General features: G+C 40.2%; 2 protein-coding genes across 2 annotated transcripts in view; both read left to right on the forward strand.

The window, feature by feature from the left end:
- Positions 1 to 10,851, forward strand: part of dnah2 (dynein, axonemal, heavy chain 2) — a 90,904-nt gene extending 80,053 nt beyond the window's left edge. The window contains exons 82-86 of the mRNA XM_088347104.1: positions 2,166 to 2,280; positions 6,200 to 6,376; positions 7,323 to 7,397; positions 7,463 to 7,613; positions 9,424 to 10,851. Of these exons, the coding sequence (XP_088203230.1) occupies positions 2,166 to 2,280; positions 6,200 to 6,376; positions 7,323 to 7,397; positions 7,463 to 7,613; positions 9,424 to 9,578 (673 nt within the window). The 3' untranslated portion in view covers positions 9,579 to 10,851. The remainder of the gene's footprint in view (positions 1 to 2,165; positions 2,281 to 6,199; positions 6,377 to 7,322; positions 7,398 to 7,462; positions 7,614 to 9,423) is intronic.
- A 2,946-nt stretch (positions 10,852 to 13,797) lies between these two features.
- Positions 13,798 to 20,269, forward strand: part of kdm6ba (lysine (K)-specific demethylase 6B, a) — a 94,691-nt gene continuing 88,219 nt past the window's right edge. The window contains exons 1-2 of the mRNA XM_088346981.1: positions 13,798 to 14,121; positions 14,498 to 14,623. The gene's annotated coding sequence lies outside the window, so the exon portion shown is untranslated. The remainder of the gene's footprint in view (positions 14,122 to 14,497; positions 14,624 to 20,269) is intronic.

The following is a 20,269-nucleotide window of genomic DNA, read 5'->3' on the forward strand; positions in this document are numbered from 1 at the left end:
GGTGGGAACAGGAAAAATCATTTCATACTTTCCAACACTACCCTTAAAAACACTTACTGATTTTTTTGTTAAGGATCTAATGCTTTTTAGAATTCAAGTCAAAATTTTGTCTCTTGACTTGAGACTTGTATTTCAGTCTACAGCTGCTTAATTTTGAAGCGAGGCTGAAAGTCTATGTGTATGAATAAACCACTCCAATCTTAAATTAGGTTCCGTTTTGGTAAAAGTTTGCCACTTCCGGTTTTAAACAAGAACACGATTTTGCGATAAAACCTACCGCTTTTTAATGCCAAAAGTTTGGTATTTACTGTATGCCATTTGTTTTTGTTTGACTAAATAGGATTATTATTCGATTTGATATTGTTTTTTACATGTTGCTGAATCAACTGCCAATATTATAATCTTTTATCAGTTTTAAGATAAGACAAGATGTTTCAATATAGAAAACATTAAATTTATCTGAGTATTTCGATATTAGGCACATATTAGTTTTACCTGGTTATATCAGTATCAGAAATTATTTTCCCCCCATTTTATTAACACTCCACTTATTGAAACATAAATATTTTGTTTGTTTGTTGTACATGATTCAATTGTTTGTTTGTTTGTACATGATTCAGATTGAATCGTTTCTTGTACATGATTCAATTGTTTGTTTGTTTGTACATGATTCAAATTGAATCGTTTCTCCGGCGCCGTCACGAATGGCAGCCACTCCAGCAGCTCCCGTGTTATTTTCGATTGTTCTCAGTTATTTTCGATTGTTCTCAGCTTAGGGATGCTGCTGGAAAAGTGAATTTCCCTTTGGGGATGAATAAAGTATCTATCTATCTATCTATCTATCTATCTATCTATCTATCTATCTATCTATCTATCTATCTATCTATCTATCTATCTATCTATCTATCTATCTATCTATCTATCTATCTATCTATCTATCTATCTATCTATCTATCTATCTATCTATCTAAAATCATTGAGGCAAAACAATCAAAACTGCTCCCGTTGGTGAGATGCCTTTGGCCACTAGGAGGCAGTATAATACATTTTTTGCTTTCAACAACCCCTCCTTCCCCTTATTTTTCAGAATATATGGCGCATCCAAAAAAACAAATTTGAACGTGCGCCTTAAAATATGGTGTGCCTTATCTGGAGACAAAATTGGAATCGTTACCATATTTTTGCATTTATTGATCGCTGACCACAATTGCAGCAACGGGGATCGAACTGGCTAGCATGGTAAGAGTACAGAATCCTACCCACTAGGCCACTGGGTTGTTGACAATTGCATAACATTGAATGAAACGGGAATTGAACCAGGATTGTTGCAGGGAGGAGCACCACATCCTATGTACTAGACTACAAGGGACATAGACTCATATGAAAAGGCATCAGGTCTTTCTTCATTATGCCACACTATTTTTAGTCACAGTACCACATATGCTAGGGTAGAGAAAATGTTCTAGTAATTTTTGACAATTTTGAATACGTGTCGCCGTGCATTTATTTATGACCTTAGGACGACTGAATTACTTCCCACTAGGCTGTTCTCCGTATTCAGTTCAGATCGCCCAGATTACCTCCCACAATGCACTCATCGTTATTCAGTTAAGAATCTTTACTTTGACTTTGCACATTTTCTGTACCTCCCACCGGTTAAATTTCTGACCATATTCTCACGGCCCGGCTGAATAATAACATGAATACTTTGGTACTGTGACTGAAAATATTGTGATGATGAAAAAAGACCGAATACCTGTGATGTTTGTATCCCTAGTGGTTTAGAGGATAAGATCCTGTGCACGCCATGATGCAATCTGGGTTCAATTCCTGTTGTGTCCAATGTTATGCTAATGTATGCAGTTGGCATCAGTTGTATATTTTTGACAAATACGACTCGTTTTTATTGTGTAAACTTAGCCTTTACTGTAATTTTAACCGTTTTTTGACCCTTAATACATAAAGAATATATCACAAAAGACTCTTTACTTGGGCACGCCCTATAATACGATCATGCTTTCTTTGTTTTCTATTTCAATTGACTGTCAATTTGCCCCACATCTCAAATCCTCCTCCCATCACGATAAAAATATGCAAGCTGTGTATTTAATATGTGTGTCACCGGACACAATTTGATCCATCGCCACTGATCATTTTCGTCTTAGGTCATCGTTAGTGGAGTTGGAGAAGGGCATCAAAGGCTTGGTGGTGATGTCATCCAGTTTAGAGGAGACCTTCAACTGCATGTACGACGCCAGAGTCCCGCCGATGTGGGAGAAGGTGACTTACAATATATGTAGTTGCGAACAATGACGTCTACTTTTCCGTCTTCTGTCTAAGTGCACAATGACATGACGTCTGGGCATGTGACGGGACTTGCTGTGCTCATATTTCAAGGGTCGTCTCTTATGTCGATGTCAGGTGCAGTTGTATATGTGCGCATGTACTATGGGGTTTCAGTAGGACCTAAATTATGTCTATGTATAAACTGATATTCCCTTCGGAACAAAATTCTATCCAAACGCCCAATGTCGTTGCACATGTGCACGACTCTCTTAAATAAGTGTCGTCACTTGTGTCGATGTCACCTGCCGTTTTATATATGCTCACACATGGGGTTCCATTTGTGCCAAAATTGTCCGTATATAAAATGACGTTGCATGAGTGCCAAAATTCTGTCATTCACTAGTTTGACGACGTCAAGCAGCTCTCTTAGTGTTCCTTGTCGTTGCTATGTGCATGGGTCAATTGTCATTTTTTGTGTTGATGTCAGATGTCGTTGTACATGTGCACGTTATTTAATGTAGTGTGGGAGTGTTTATAAAATGAAATTCCATTACTGTCAAAATCCTGCCGATCTGTAGTTTAACAAAGTCATGCGGCGTCCGTTAGTGTTGCGTGTCATTGCTGTGAGCATATATCAGCTCTTTTTGTTCGTGTCTTTAGCGGTTGCCATTGTATATGTGCACGCATAACGTGTACTATGGTGTTCCATTAGTGACAAAATCCTGCTAATGTGTAGTTTGACAATGACATCTAGTGTCTGTTTGTGTTGACTGTCGTTACTCTGTGCAAATGTCAAGCAACTTTGTCCTCGTCGACGTGAGCTGACATTGTTCATGCGCAATTGTGCGATGCATGTACGGTATATGAGGTTTCATTGTTGCCAAATTTCTATCTATGTGTAAAATGACAAAGTGATGGTTGTCTGCCTTGCATGTTATGTTATGTCTGTGTGCATATGTCAAGTGTTTAAAATGACTAAGTGGCGGTTCTCCGCTAGCATTAGCATCGACACATGACATATTTCAATTTCTATAGTTACAGTGATGATACCCAGCTGTACATTGCCTTTTCCCCTGATGACACAAGTCCTATAGATACCATTTTAAAATGAATTTCAGATATTAAGTCATCGACGGAAGATCAATTCTCTCAGCTTAACCATGACAAACAGAGGTCTTTGTCATTGCTCCTAAAAGTCAGATAGAAACTTTAACCAAAACTACATGATTTTAAACTTTCAGCCTACGATAAGAACGTGGGTGTTATTTTTTTAGACCTCTCTTAATTTTATTTCACATATCAGAAATATCATTAAAATCGTTTTTATCATCTGAAGAATATAGCCAGAGTCTGCTCTGCCCATTTTTCTTTCAGGCAAACACAGATGTGCTGATGCATGCTTTTATATATTCAGGTTTAGTTTATTGTAATGCCCTGCTCTCCGGTTTTCACCAAAAGAACATTGCCAGCTTGTAGCTACTTCAAAACTCAGCAGCACAATTGCTTAAGGGGACCAGGATCACATTACACCAGTTTTAAAATCGCTGCATCGGCTCCTGGTGTCATGGTTGCCATAGCGGCCAATTGGCCGCGCCCTTGGGGCACCAGCTGCAGCTCGTTGAGAGATCGGATTTCTGTCTATATAAAGCTCGGTGCTCTCTTGCTTCGGTTGTCAGCCCGTCAAACGTACTTCTGCCCCACAAGATGTGGGTTCTGACTCGGTCCTCTTTTACTGTTGGTATTTCAAGTCCTGTATTGTTCCTGTTTATTTTTGTTCTGTTTGATTTCGGGTTCCAGTTTTGTTTCCGTCTGTTTTTGTCCTGTTTGTTAGTTTCTCCAGTTTTTGTTCCCGTCTAGTTTCTCCTGTTTATTTTTGTTATCCTGATTTGTTATCAATCTCGCCGGTCTCTGGCTTCCCGTCTTTCCACGCCAGACTGGCTGCCTAACGTGCATGACTCCCCATTTTCCGTAAAATAATGCCTTGTGTGAGAACGTCACGTGATTGGGTCCTGATCCTGTTCTGGTTCCTGACACCCGGTGCGTTTCAGGATCGGTTTTAAGGTGCTTTTACTAGTTTTCAAACGTCTTAAGGGTGTTGCGTCGGCCTTTTTTTTTTCTGATTTGCTTTTATTATATCAGCCCTCGAGGTCCCTGAGGTCCTCTGGCAGCGGCTTGTTGACTATTCCCAGGGTGAGGACCAAAACCTATGGTGAAGTAGCATTCAGTCACTTTGGTCCTCAGATATGAAACAGTCTGCCGAAGGATATCTGGTCTGTGGAGACCCTTAATAATTTTCAGAGAAGGCTCAAACCCACTTTTTTTATATATAGCTTTTAATTCATTATTTTTATTTAGTTTTGATTTGTTTAACTTCCAAACCATTCACTGTAACATAGTTAACTTTTCTTTTCAATGTTTTCTTTTTTACTGCAGTTTTCATTTGTGTTTTAATATTTCAGTGTTTCCTCATTTTGGGGGATGGGAGGGGGACACTAGTAGAGTGTGGCTCAACGGCTGAAAATCCTGTTGCCATCTCTTTTAGTGTGGATAAGCCTCCTTAAGGTCCCTTTCCTCACATGTTTAGTCTCTTTCTTGCCATAATCAGATTTTATTTTTTATTGTATTTTAACCTTTGTGTGTTTGTGTTTTTGGGTGGGGATAACGGAGGGGATTTTTTTTTTGTCTTACTGTGCAAATGTTTTAATACAGTACTTTGAGTGGCAATTTAATGCCGATAAGCGCCTTAGAAATACATTAGTTTTGAAATACACACAACAATGACACACGACACTAACAGACGCCACACGATATTCTCAAACTACATATCGGCACATTTTGGGTGTTATTCAACCTCGTAGTACACGTGCACGGATACAACGGCAGCTGACTTTGACAGAAACAACGGCATTTGACATCTGCACACATCAAAGACACCCAACATGAACGGATACCGCATTATAAAACTGCACATCAACAGAATTTGGGCGCTCACGGAATCTCATTTTCTATATAGAACGGATTTTGCCTCTAACGGAAGCCCATATTTCTCTTTGTAAACCCTCCTATTAAAAATGTATTGAGGCCCCGTTCAGGTAGACGTCAGCATCTGTGGATCCGATTGCAGAGTAATAAGATGCTAAAGCTCTTTAGGCTGGCCCCACTTTCCTAAAAAAGACCCGGAGCTTATTGAGTGCTCGCCAAAAGCCTTATTACTCTTTGTGTGTCTGCGTGTCCGTCTCTGTGTGTGAGCATTCCATTTAGTAGGAGCATTGGACAGCTATTAGTTCTGCTTCCTCCGGTTCACATTTTCTCTTTTAAACTGACTCCTCGCATGCAAAAAACTTTACTTTTCATTGCCACCCACACCCCCTTTTTCCTAATCTGCAGCAATATCGGTAATCGTTCGACCACTTTGAATTGTTGTCTTTAACTTGTTTGACTTGTGGGCTAAGTTGGGTTGTAGCATTTGGCAAAGCGGCCAGGGGGATAAAATAAATTTTAAGCATCTCGTAATTCAGTTTCAATTTGATATTTGAGGAATGATCGTCGTGATAGTTCAGTTCCCTCTCCAATCTTGCTCGAGCACTGTCCATTTTTCACTTTCTACGGTCCGGGTTTTTCGCCAAATTCAAACGAGGAAGCTTTGCTGTTAAAATATCTGTTCCAGCAACATGATTGGGTCTGAGGATGTGCAAAGTCCTCACTGTTGGTTCATGTGTACATATGAGTCACCAGGTTAGGATAGTATACTCCCGACAACTTTCAATGTGGGAAAACGTGGGTTTTGCGGCAAAAACATAAAAATGATGAGTGGCACATTTTTAGCATTAGATTTGGACTATTTCCGTTCAGTGTAGTTAGCCCATTCCTTAATTCAAGAAAATTGAAAAGTGACTTGGTCTGCTTCCATTAGGCGTACCCGTCCCTCAAGCCCCTGGCGGCGTGGACCCGGGACCTCTGCCAGAGGGTTCTTCAGTTTTCACGCTGGGCTGAGCGAGCGACGCCCCCGACCTTGTTTTGGCTTTCTGGCTTCACATTTCCCAACGGATTCCTCACTGCCGTGCTTCAGTCGGCCGCACGGCAAAACAAGGTGACCAAGATTGGGTTTTTGTATTTTTCTTATCTTTACACTTTGTTGTCCTTTTTTTTAAAAAATAGAAAAATAATGCCTGTGAGTTTTCTGATTCTGTCAGTATTACAAAAGTACTGTAATCCCTTGTTTATCACAGTCAGTGGTGACCAGAAACCCCTGCAATATGCAAAAATCCGCTAAGTAGCCCCTCCAATTATTTTTGGCATGCACTCTACTGGTGCATACTTCCAGTAATAGTCAACCTGGGATAATAGATTGTGGCCACACAGTGCAGTCTATTTCAGGCAGGCCAAAATGGCACGCTTCAGCAGCCCAAGCTCTCTCTCTCTGCAATAGTCAACTGGGGATAATGGATCAAAGCCAAAACAATGCAGTTCATTTCAGGTGGACCACAATACCACGCATCAGTGACCCAAAAAGAAAAAAAAATGCGCTCTGCAGGTCCCTGCTCTCAGCAGTAGTAGACTTGGGATAAAGGTTTGCTGCCAAAACAGTTCAGTTAATTTTAGGCAGGCCAGAGTTGCACATGTCCGGACTAAATTGTCTTCTGCTGGTTCTTGGTTTCTGCAATATGCGATCAGGGATAATGAATCTCGCCTGCACTGGTGCAGTCCAGGTGCAGGTATAAATAAAATGACAGCAAAAAAAGAGCCCCCTGGCCCAACAAAAGTGAGCTCTCCCGATCCCTGCTCGTAGCAATAAGTGATGAGGGATAATGGGCCATGGCTGTACGGGTGCAGTATTCGTTTAGGTGGACAGAACAGCAAAAAAAAACCAAAAGGCCCAAACAGAACGCGCTACAATGCCATTGCGAATACCAGATCGTAAAATATTTTTTGGCCCGTGATGCACTGAGGCAGCGAAGTCGCAAGGAATTACAGTTGTCCTCCAAATATCCATTCCTTAGATGCGTGTGAAATCTGACATGAAATCTCTTTTCCAGGTATCAGTTGATACGCTGTCCTGGGACTTCACCGTGTCCAGTCTGGAAGAAAGTCACATCCAGAACCCCCCCAAGGTTAACTTGCGCTCGCATCTATTGTGGTGGTCAAAGTGTAACCGCCGTTCTCTATCCACTTCTAGGACGGAGTGTACGTGAGGGGTCTGTACCTAGAGGGGGCAGCCTGGGACAAAAAAGCAGCCTGCCTGGTGGAGGCGGAGCCAATGCAGATGGTATGTTCAATCCCGGCCATCAACTTCAAGCCGGTGGAGAACCGCAAGAAGATGGCAAAGAGTGAGGACATCTTCATTTGACCTTGACCATTTTTCTCACCAAACTCTCAATAATATAACTGGACGTTTGAAAATTGATTAGTTTGCTACTATGGTCCCTTTGATCCAACTGCCCTGATTGTTTTCCCCCGAAAAATTGGGGTAGGGTAAAAAATATGGTCCAACCAAGTTTGGTTTTATCTAAAACTTTCTTATTGGTGGTTTTGCACACTCTTAAAACGTTTGAGTTGAACATAACCCAGTTTAGCTCTTTGTAGTTGTTGCTACCAGTGACACTATGGTCACAACCATGTCAAAAACATCTCCAACCCTCAAAAAGTATCCCAATGTGCAAAACCACCCTCCAAAAAGATCACTAAAGTGCAAAACCCTCCAAGATGGAAAATAATAAGTAGATTAAACAGAAACTTTTGGGGGTCCTTATTGTTTTTCCCCTCCAAAAATACATTTTATTTGCGATATCACAAAAAAAAAATTTTTTTTTAGTTTGGTCATTTTTGTTCAAACAACTCAACACTTCAAAATCTCTTGGATCAGAAATGGGACTAACCCAATACTTCTGCCGAGTTTACTCATTATCAAGGGTATTTTAACTAAAAACAACCCAATTGTTTAGATTATTTTAGACAATATTACACCAGACTTTTTAGTAAAAATGAACCAATTTGGACATGGCTATTTTAAGTAAAATTACTTTTTGCTGAATATTCTCTGCAAAACAACTCGGGACGTTGGGTCACACTCACCCAAGTATTGGGTTGGTCAATTTTTGACCTATCTGTTTTTAGAGTGCACTCTAAACTAAAACTTTGGTCTTAAATGGGAGTACCGCAATACTTTCTCTGGCTCATTTGAGACAAAACGACTAAATTTTTTTGTGTTATACTACACAGGATGATACCGTTTTCTTAGTAGGAAATTCACCTATTTTTTGGAGTGCTATTTCAAACAAAATACTATCTATTTCTTAAATAATTCTTGTGCATAAAAAAACCCTAAAACTTGACGCATTTTTTGTTCAGGTTGTTGCTGCAAAACAACTCATGATGTTTGTTCAAGTTGACCCAAGTGTTGGATTGGTTCATCTTTGACCCAAATTCGGGTCATTTGAACCCAACTTTTTTAAAGTGAAAAAATTATGGACCAGAGAATTATGCAAAGAATGGTATTTTGGTTTAAAATGATAAACCAAATTCGGTGGACTTCTTTAATTAATTGTGTTTCTAACAATCTAAACAATGGGGTAATTTTGTGTAAAATGACCCAGAAAAATGGGTCGGGTCAAGGCTAATATTGGGTTGGTCCATTTTTGACATCAATTTGGGTTATTTTTAACCCAAATCATTTTAGATGGCAAGTTTTTGGGAGGATTGTTTCTCAAAACAGCACCACCAAATGTTGGGTCAAATCAACCAAAGTATTGGGTTTTTCCACTTTTAACCCATTTTTGGGTTATTTGAGTGGCAACCCACACAAAAAAATGGTCATAATATAGTTTTTAGTATGCGAGAAATCTGTAAAAAATTGTAGTCTTGTGTAAACTAACTCCCCCCAAAATTGGCTGACTTTTGTGTAAGAATTCTGTTTAAATTTGTTTCCAACAACCTAAAGAATTGGGTTATTTTTTGCAAAACCGACCCAGGCACATGGGGCGGATCAAGACAAGTTGGTCAATTTTGACACCAACTTCAGTTATTTTTGACTTCAAGAGTGCAGTTTTTAGGGGAATTTTTCTGAAAATAAGTACTAGGTTAGTCTACCTTGGGCTATTTCAAACCCAATATTTTAACAGTGTTTTCTGTGTCTTGCAGACATGTACCTTTGTCCCTGCTACTACTTCCCGGTGCGGTCTGGGGGGGCTGGCAGAGCGTCCTTCGTCATCGCCGTGGAGCTTAAGTCCGGTAGCGTCAACCCGGATCACTGGATCAAGAGAGGTGCCGCGCTCCTCATGAGCCTGGACTCCTGACCAACTCGCATACTCTGGACACTTTTTTCCCCCCTCTCTTTCCACAGAATAGTTTCTAGAAAAACATGGAAGAAGTTTAGGGAGATCCACTTTCATGCAAATGAGCGCAGGAAGAAAAATGAAGCCATTCAAACCAATGAATTTTAATGAAACCTCTCAGGCAAGACACACTCTTTCAGGCCTCCCTGTTGAAGTGAGTCCGAATGCAAGTCGGGCAGCGGTGTGAAGTTCAAGGTTGCCCCTCCTGAAAGCCCCATCAGACTTTCTCGAGCTTTAAAAGCTTCTTTATCACCGTGGGTTTATTCTGTGCCGAGAGGCGGGTGGTCCCCTTGCGGGTGGGAGATTGAAATTCAAATCAGGCTCACTTCCTGGTCCGGATTGATGCCAAGCTGGACACCCTCTCGTACCAGGAGTCCACAGTCCAAATTTCCGCCGATTCTTTCCTATTTCATTCATCAATTCATTTATTGTACAGCCGCTTATCCTCACTAGATCAGAGGTCTCAAAACTCACGGCCCGCAGGGCAATTGTGACCCTCAGAATGATAGTGTGAGGCCCCAGCCTTAAAGATATTTTAAAAGACCATTTTTTTTTTCAAATAGACACAGAAAGTGTAGTGTTACTCATCACATTTATGCAGATATTTTGCAAAATATTTCGCATGCTGGGGACTCGAGACATTTAGTCTCAAAGTTGGGAGATCTAGCTCTTTCCCTCTAGAGCTGTGAGGTCATTGAAGGAACACATAACTTTCAACATGGCGAATCCCGTTAACACAGCTTTTGAGGCAGCTCCGAAACAGATGGTGATTGTAGTGAACAGAGATTTCATACAGGTCAATTCTGCTTGGGGTGTTGGAATACTATCAAAACTTGTCCTAAGACACTTATAATCTCTAATTAATATGTAGACCAATATGGTGGCTGGTTTCCTAGGATGTTAGGTTACTCACATGACATCACAGCTCAAGAAGTCAAAGACAAGAGAAGACAAAATGTCTGGCACTATGGTCACAACCATGCAAAAACGCAGGTGGTGGGGGGCTGGGCACGCGCTCTCGCTTGGTATCATTGAGCACTATTTGGTTTACGTACAATCCTATTTTAAATTTTTCACGAAAAAATGTCTATCTGTCTCAGGTTTTATACATTGTATTGCAGTGGTGGGCTATCAGGGCTTGCAAGGCCTTCACTACTGGTCTAAAAGATGTCTGAATCATGTAATTTGATTATATTTTGTCCATGAATATTTATTAAATAATTCTAAACTGTCATCTTACTTTTCTTACTTTTCCCTTGGTTGCGCTGCTTCCAGGTGTGGGCTTGCATATTTAAGCTTTTAACCAGTCATATTTCAGACATTAGTTGTTGCCAGGCTCAGAAATCTGCCCAGAGGCCTTCAACAACAATTCTGAAGGCCCTCGTAAAATAAGATAGGTATCGATAACGCTGTTGGTTTAGCTTATCAGATTTTGAGTTGGTGTCATCAAGGCCTTCTCGCAGCCGTAAGGAAATGTCAGCAATGGGGCAGTATTGCACTAAAGTCTAAAATCTATAATTCTAACTATAATAGCTTTTTTCCACTCTACCTCTACAGTGAACTTTTAACTCTTTTAAACTTTGAAGTTTTTTATACTAAGCAACATTAATGTCAAGCATCTCAGAATTTCTGAAAAATGCCCGACAAAATGTTAATTAAAAATATTGACTTTTCACTTCAACAAAAAATAAACCATAGAATACAAAAATAACTTACATTTATTTTTTCTGAAAAACACAGGAAACATAAATTAAAATATTTAATGTACAAAAACAATTTTTCGTTTTAAATCGTGTACGCCGTACAACATGTTTTGGACGGTATTTTATTATATAGGAATTCATCTTAAAATCTGTTTTCATTTGTCAGACCGATCTCATCTTGCCCATTTTGGGTCTGATAGAGATCGTCTCGGTCACTGGTAGGAGACGATTGCTAATATAGTAGCAGTAGACAAGCAAATATTATCCTTGTTCAAGCATTTATTAGTTAGATAAAACACATTTGTTTACACAAATTTTTTGATTTATTCTAAATGGTCTTTCTTGCTGTGAGTAAATTCGTGCCGGGTTGACTTTGTAACGTTTATTATTGCTTAAAAAGAAGAATTGCAACCATTAATAAGGGGAACAATTTTCTGAAGTTGGCAGGTATGGAATTTTGCCACTTTTGGAAGCCCATATACAGTGGCTTGCGAAACTATTTGGCCCCCTTGAACTATGTGACCTTTTGCCACATTTCAGACTTCAAACATCAAAACATAAAACTGTAATTTCTTGTGAAGCATTAACAATAAGTGGGACACAATCATGACACTTTATTTGATATTTTTAACAAATAAAAAAACAAAAAGTGGGTGTGCAAAATTATTCTGCTACATTGAGTTAATACTTTGTAGCGCCACCTTTTGCTGCGATTAAAGCTGCAAGTCGCTTGGGGTATGTCTCTATCAGTTTTGCACATCTAGAAACTGATATTTTTGCCCATTCCTCCTTGCAAAAGAGCTCGAGTTCAGTGAGGTTGGATGGAAAGTGTTTGTGAACATCAGTTTTCGGTTCTTTCCACAGATTCTCAATTGGTCCATTTTCCCAACAATTTTAACCATTTTCCCTGTCCCTGCTGAAGAAAAGCAGGCCCAAACTTATGATGCTGCCACCACCATGTTAGACCGTGGGGATAGTGTGTTGAAGGTGATGAGCTGTGCTGCTTTTACGCCAAACATAACGTCTCGCATTGTTGCCAAAAAGTTCAATTTTGGTCTCATCTGACCAGAGCACCTTTTTCCACATATTTGGGGTGTCTCCTAGGTAGCTTGTGGCAAACTTTAAACAACACTTTTTATAGATATATTTAAAAAAACGGCTTCCTTCTTGCCACTCTTCCATAAAGGCCAGATATGTGCAGTATATGACTGATTCTTGTCCTATGCAAAGATGCTCCCACCTCGGCTGTAGACCTCTGCAGTTCATCCAGAGTAATCATGGGCCTCTTGGCAGGATCTCTGATCAGTTTACTCCTTGTATGAGCTGAACGTTTAGGGGGATCGTCCAATTTTGGTAGATTTGCAGTGGTCTGATACTCCTTCCATTTCAATATTATTGCTTGCACAGTGCTCCTTGGGATGTTTAAAGCTTGGGAAATGTTTTTGAATCCAAATCCAGCTTTAAACTTCGCTACAATCGTACCTCGGACCTGCCTGGTGCGTTCCTCATTCTTCATGATGCTCTCTGCGCTTTAAACAGACCTCTGATACTATCACAGTGCAGTACAGAGACTCTATTACACACAGGTGGATTCCATTTATAATCGTTAGTCATTTAGATCAACATTGAATCGTTCAGAGATCCTCACTGAACTTCTGGACAGTTTGCTGCACTGAAAGTAAAGGGGCTCAATAATTTAGCACACCCACTTTTTCATTTTTTATTTGTTAAAAAAGTTTAAAACATCCAATAAAGTGTGTTCCAATTCATGATTGTGTTCCACTTATTGTTGATGCTTCACAAGAAATTACAGTTTTATATCTTTATGTTTGAAGTCTGAAATGTGGCAAAAGGTCACACAGTTCAAGGGGGCCAAATAGTTTCGCAAGCCACTGTATTTAAAACACAAATGAAGTAAAGGGCACTTTTTTCGTTTGTCCCACATCGCATATAATTACCTTTATTATACTGCTTTAAAATAGCCACATATTAAAAGAGATTCAAAATATTAATATAAATATTGGTGATAATTGAATCATGTAGTTATTGCAAATAAATATTGTGGGCAGTCTACATTACTATTTTACTGGAGTTTTTGGTAGGTAGTAACGTTTCAACTTATTAGATCATGTTTAGGGATATTGTGAGCTGGAGGGATTTCTAAAAACTCTGTTATTACCTATATTTGATGATGGTAACGTCCGTGTATTTTCTATATGGCCCTTTGAGACTTCTTGTAATTAAGGGCGTCACAAATAATCATGACTTGACATTGCATCGCTCATCCCAACTTTGCTGGAGCAGAGCCAGGAGAGGTCGACTTGTGCATGAAGACATTTTGGCTAAGTTTGGCTTTTTTTGGGTTCAGTTCATATGTGGAGGCGGGGCGGTGAACGTCCACCGAAAATAAACCTTGCTGAGGGAAGAGAGAAAGGAGAGGAAGGGAGGAAGGAGGAGGAAAGGGAGGGAAAGGGCCCTACGCCGATCGGAAAGGAGCTTCTGCGTGTCACTGGAAAAAATTAAACTGCGCATTTTTTCGTTTTTCTTATTTTTGCCTGCGTGGACCTCCTTGCTTTTTGGATCGAATCGCGTGTGATGTCCACCCCTTTTTCCACCTCGGATTCTTTTTTTCCCTATGCCAGGCATCAGGAAGGAAAACCAGCTTTGGATCATGCCTTGCTCATGGGCTGACAGCTTCCCCGCCTGCGCATGTTTGCACCTAAACGTATCATGGATGTGCGCACTTGTTCTGCGTCATCCGTGGGAAAGAGACGCGCGTTTTCCGTGGCGTGATAAAGAAGGTAACAGATGCAATGCAAATTGCAGAGCAATCTTTTTATTTATTTTCTGGCGATGTTCTCGCCCGGTTTCGTGGTTCCAGGCCTTTTTCAGGGGGGGGCTCAACTGGGTCGATTTGCGTAAATGCGTGCGTGTGGTCGCAGCCATGTTAAGTTTGACGCACTCCTTGCTGCTTATGTCGCACGGGGAAGGTGAAATTTCGCAATCGACCTTCTCTTAAAATCAGTGCGCAGAGTCGTGCCCACGCTGACGCGCCGGGGGATGCGCTTATTTCCCGCCCTCTCCGCTTTAAATGCTTTTATTGATTTATTTTCTTTATTGCGTTATTTTGTATGACTGCGTAGTCAACTTATGGCGGGTTCTGTGTGCGATTTCCAGGAAGAGCGTTTGAATGTTCTTCCTGGGAAATGGATGCAGGCGGGGTCTCCACCCCCTTGGTGCGCCGCTCCTCCTGCAATTGGCGCCAAACGCCACTAAAGGGCGCTACTGCACTGCAGCAAACTGGTGAGTGACATCAATAATAATAATAATAAGCCAAGTCATGTTTATTTGTATCGGCCTTAATCACAAAACGCCCCAAAAGGCTGCACAGATCACCATTACAACATGCCCTGATCTGAAACCTACATTTCAAACTCAAATATAGCCAGAAATGTATATAAGGCGCACAAAACTATGGGACGCTTGAAATTAAAACCACAGTAAGAGTTGCATTAAATACAAAAAGGTCTTTCGTCAAGCACACATTCTAGGAACCATTTTTCTTTTCTGAATCTTCAGTCTATAAGGCGCACTTTGGAATTTCTGGCAGACTTTAGGTTTTACAGTCTGGAAAATAGTGTAGTTTTTTTTTTGTAATTATGGAATTTTTTTTGTTTTTCCTCTATTAGGGACTAAATATTACACACAAATGTAGAAAAATGTTGGGCATTCTCAGCAGTTGTCCTATATGATAATAGTAACAACAATAATAAGAAAAATAATTAAAGTAATACATTTAGTTTCTAAGCGCCTCTCTGCACACTGAATGTCGCTGTACACAGAATAATATTAATAAAACCAAATGTAAAAGTTGATTTCATACTTAGTCCAACTTGGACACATCCATCCATCCGTCCATTATATGCACTGCTTATCCTCAGTAGGGTTGCGGGGATGCTGGAGCCCATCTCAGCTGTCCTCGGTCAGTGGGCAGGGGACACCCTGAACTGGTTGCCAGCCAGTGGCAGGACACACAGAGACAGTCCTTCACATCTAAGGACAATTTGGTCCGGCCAATTACCCTGACATACATGTTTTCGGAATGTGGTAGGAAACCGGAGTGCCCGGAGGAAACCCACGCAAGCATGGGGAGAACATTCAAACTCCGCACTGGAAGGCTGGTAGCTGGATTTATTTCCCTGACCCCAGAACTAACACATATCCATTCAAATACCATCATTTATGGCATCACGGTTCGAGAAGTGTGCACACGACTGGGGGTCACATCACCTAATTGTGTACAACACAGGCCATTTTCCAGAACTTTGAATATCAATAGTCAGCATTTAGGAAATATAATGAAGTCAAGTTAAGTCGCATTTATTTGTGTAGCCTTTTATCACAAAATGTTTCAAAAGGCTATACAGTTCACAACAACAACAGAAATAACTAGTAAAATATAACATCAGCTTTCTCAAATATTTTGGGGGAACGGGAATATTTTAAGCAAATTATGGAAAAAGTAAACATGGAACTTGGTTTACATATAATCCAAATGCCAAATATGATTACAGGACTGTCTCAGACAATTAGAATATTGTGATAAAGTTCTTTATTTTCTGTAATGCAATTAAAAAAACAAAAATGTCATACATTCTGGATTCATTACACATCAACTGAACTATTTCAAGCCTTTTATTATTTTAATATTGCTGAATTTGGCTTACAGCTTAAGAAAACTCAAAAATCATATCTCAAAATATTAGAATATCATGAAAAAGTATACAAGTAGGCTATCCAACTAATCACCTGAATCATCTAATTAACTCGAAACACCTTGCGAGGGTTTCCTGAGCCTTAAAAACACTCAGCTTGGTTCAGTAAACTAAATCACAAGTATGGGGAAGACTGCTGATCTGACTGCTGTCCAGAGGACCATCATTGATACCCTCCATCAGGAGGGTAAGACACAAAAAGAAATTTCTCAAAGAGCAGGCTGTTCACAGAGTGCAGTTTCAAAGCATATCCACAAAAAGTCTGTTGGAAGGGAAAAATGTGGCCGGAAACGCTGCACAACCAAGAGAGATGACCGCAGCCTTAACAAAATTGTGACGAAGAGCCGCTTCCAGAATTTGGGGGAGCTTCAAAGACAGTGGGCTGAAGCTGGAGTCCAAGTATCAAAAGCCACAGTTCACAGACGTGTCCGGGAAATGGGCTACAATAGCCGTATTCCCATGGTCAAGCCACTTCTGAACTCAAGACAACGGAAGAAGCGTCTGACTTGGGCTATGGAGAAGAAGCACTGGACAGTTGCAGAGTGGTCCAAAGTCCTCTTTTCAGACGAAAGCAAGTTTTGCATTTCATTTGGAAGTCAAGGCGCCAGAGTCTGGAGAAAGGCTGGAGAGGAGCAAAATCCAAGTTGCTTGAAATCCAGAGTGAAGTTCCCACAGTCAGCAATGGTTTGGGGAGCCATGTCAGCTGCTGGTGTTGGTCCACTGTGTTTCATCAAGTCCAGAGTAAATGCAACTGTGTACCAAGAGATTTTAGAGCACTACATGCTTCCATCTGCTGAAAAGCTCTATGGAGATGAGGATTTCATTTTCCAGCATGATCTGGCACCTGCCCACAGTGCCAAAACCACCAGTAACTGGTGCACTGACCATGGCATCACTGTCCTTGATTGGCCTGCTAATTCCCCTGTCCTGAACCCCATCGAGAATTTGTGGGGTATAGTTAAGAAGAAGATGAAAGACACCAGACCTACAAATGCAAATGAGCTGAAGGCCGCTATCGAAGCATCCTGGGCATCAATAACACCTCAGCAATGCCACAGGCTGATTGCCTCCATGCCACGCCGGATTGATGCAGTAATCCGTGCAAAAGGATTCCCAACCAAGTACTGAGTGCATCAATGGACATTTTCAAATGTTTGATTTAGTTTTGCTGTTATAAAATTATTTTTTTACTTGGTCTGAGGAAGTATTCTAATATTTTGAGATAGGATTTTTGAGTTTTTTTCAGCTGTAAGCCAAAATCAGCAATATTCAAATAATAAAAGGCTTGAAATAGTTCAGTTGATGTGTAATGAATCCAGAATGTATGACATTTTTGTTTTTTTAATTGCATTACAGAAAATAAAGAACTTTATCACAATATTCTAATTTTCTGAGACAGTCCTGTATATCAATGATTATAATCTTGTAGACGAAGGACATTCCGATGTCTCGCCCTGTGTTCTTCTCAGGGACCAGACTGAATATTCGGGAATTGAAAACAGAGATGGATAAAAGCAATGCATTTGAGGATATTTATTACAAAGTTTCAAGAATATGGTTTCAATTGATGGAGACACGTCTCTGGCCCTTTCTCATAGTGAGGAATATTTGCAAAAATATGGAACATATAGCACAGACACTCGGAATTCAGACCTCACGTTACCAAGCAAAGACAGTAACTCCCTGTACAAGATTAGTACTGCACATTGCTGAGTCTTCAAGGTTGTGTGATAAGGCCATTACTTAAACTGATCAGCAAGAAAATACACTAGAATAAATGGATAAACATGATGTGCATTTATAGCAACTAGCTTGGGCGCCCACTCCGAGACTAGAAGGTTCCTGGTTCAAGCCTCGGCTTGGTCATACCTAAGACCTACAACATTGGTACCTATTGCCTCCCTGCTTGGCGCCCGGCATAAAGGGAATTAGGGACTTTAATCACCTAATGACTCCCAACGAGATGTTGCAACACATCAGTCGAGTTGAGCAAGGGGGCTGGGAATCCCCTCCTCTGTATCAATCTCCCAGAAAGCGTCAAAAATGTGAATGTGTTCTTGACTCTAGCCACCTGCCACTCTGATATATATATATAATATTTACAAGAACAAGAAAATGAATAATGTCATCATCAAACTAATAATATGATGATTATATAATCAACTTAATATAACAAGAAAACTCATTTGATAGTGACCCATTTCATAATCTGACATTCATAATAACACAAACATTTAAAATGAAAACATTTAAAAATCAATTGACCTCAAAGTTTTACAGACTTGCGACACAGGCTAGCTGAATTCTGATTGGATAAAACTTATGACGTAAACTACTGTAATAAGTGTAACCCAATGGATAAAACATGTCATAAAAAGTACAAATTATGGAAATGTCAGAACCCAAACAGACGGAGGACCCAGATGCGCAACGTTTTCACACAATCTTTATATTACGGGAATGTGGCAGTAATGCGCGTGAACACAAACGCCAGTGATTCAGCGATCGCTGGGCAGAAGAAGTGATACAGCGCAGTCAGGCGTGGGAAAACAGGAAGCCAGAGGCAGACGAGATCGAAACCGGACAGGACAGACGGGATCGATACTAGATACAGGAAACCGCACAGGACGGAACACACGGTTTTGTCGGTTATGTCCTCTAGACAGAGCAGAGAGCATCCAATGATCTTCTGGGCTGTGTTCATTACTCTGTATGTTTATCCTGAGGAACAAAAGTATAAAACAATAAAAAAATTGTACTACATCAACTGTTACAAAGCAAAGTTAAAGAGAGTCGAACAACAAAAAACAGCAATGTAACAAAAAGCCATTTTGTGTCTCTTGCAATAGTAATAATAGATTTACAGTTTTTTTTTGTTCAGGAACAGTAACATGTTCACATTTTTGACTGCAACTCCTTGCTCCCTGTAGGGTGAACTTTTGTCATGTGTTTATGTAAATATGCCACTTTATGTAGGGCAGTGGTTAGCATATTTGCCCAACGCATGCAAGGTTCCCAGTTTGGGACTGGGTGGAAACACATGTTGTACCAGGCTGTACTTTACCAATAAACATCACAGGAAATTGTGCCCCGCGACCCGTGTGGTTAAAGGATCTAACCAACCACCTGAAATTGTCCTTTTCTGTTGTTGAAAAATAAGTCCTGGCTGCGCTTCCTATTTGCCCCTGTCATATTTAGCTTCTGACGTGGACGGACGCGAATATTAGGCCTTCTCTTGTGTTCGGTAGGCAATATTCTTGCGGCCGGGTCCAATAATTATATAAGTAATTATATAAATAATAATGATTATGATAACATGCCCAAATTCATTGTTTTAAACACAGGGCCACTGGGGATCTAAACGTCATAGGACTGGGGTGTCCAAACTTTTGGTAAACTAAAAATGTGTACGGGACGACTAGTCAGCCTGGGATTCTTTGATGTCTTTAAAAGGTTTGCAGTGCTTGGCAATCAGACCTCGTAGCTCACTTTTGTAGCATTTTCATTTGATTCATACGGTCTCGTAAAAAAGTGCTGTTGTTCCATTAAAACAGTTTCCAGTTGCTTCACATTTTCACAGCGTTTGTTTTCTGTTAGCATTTTGTAGTCAGCATATTTTCTCTAGCAGTGCCACTTGATATCATATTCTTTGAAAACACCCACAGTCTCTTGGCAAAGTACGCTGACGCATTTGTTTGGGATTTTGGTGAAAAAAATACTCCAATTTCCACTTGTCTTGGAAGTGGCAGCTACCCTCATTGTCAACTTTCCTTTTTTTATTTACAGTCGCCATGTCGAGAATGGGGTGCGCTAAACTTCTCACGGAAAGTCAAAGACAAGGTGGCCAAAAGGTTACTGACATCATCTGGTAAAATCATGATTTTAAAAAAAAATTGTACTAATTAATTTTATGCTACTGGCCGCATAGTATTAATTCTATGACATAAACCAGTGAAAATTTGATCACGGGCCATAATTGGCCGCTAGGCCGGACTTTGGACATGGCTGACATAATATCATTACTATTATCACACTATTCTTACTTATGGTAGCACGCTGTACAACGTTGATTTGGATGAACTCTTTTTCATAATACTTGAATGCAATATTGTACAACGTGGCAACATGATTAAAAGTAGTGTGATGATGATATAAAATCAAATGACTTTTCCTC

The sequence above is a fragment of the Urocampus carinirostris genome, chromosome 11, assembly GCF_059441175.1.
Source record: "Urocampus carinirostris isolate Australia breed hairy pipefish chromosome 11, RoL_Ucar_1.0, whole genome shotgun sequence".
Classification (NCBI taxonomy): Eukaryota; Metazoa; Chordata; class Actinopteri; order Syngnathiformes; family Syngnathidae; genus Urocampus; species Urocampus carinirostris.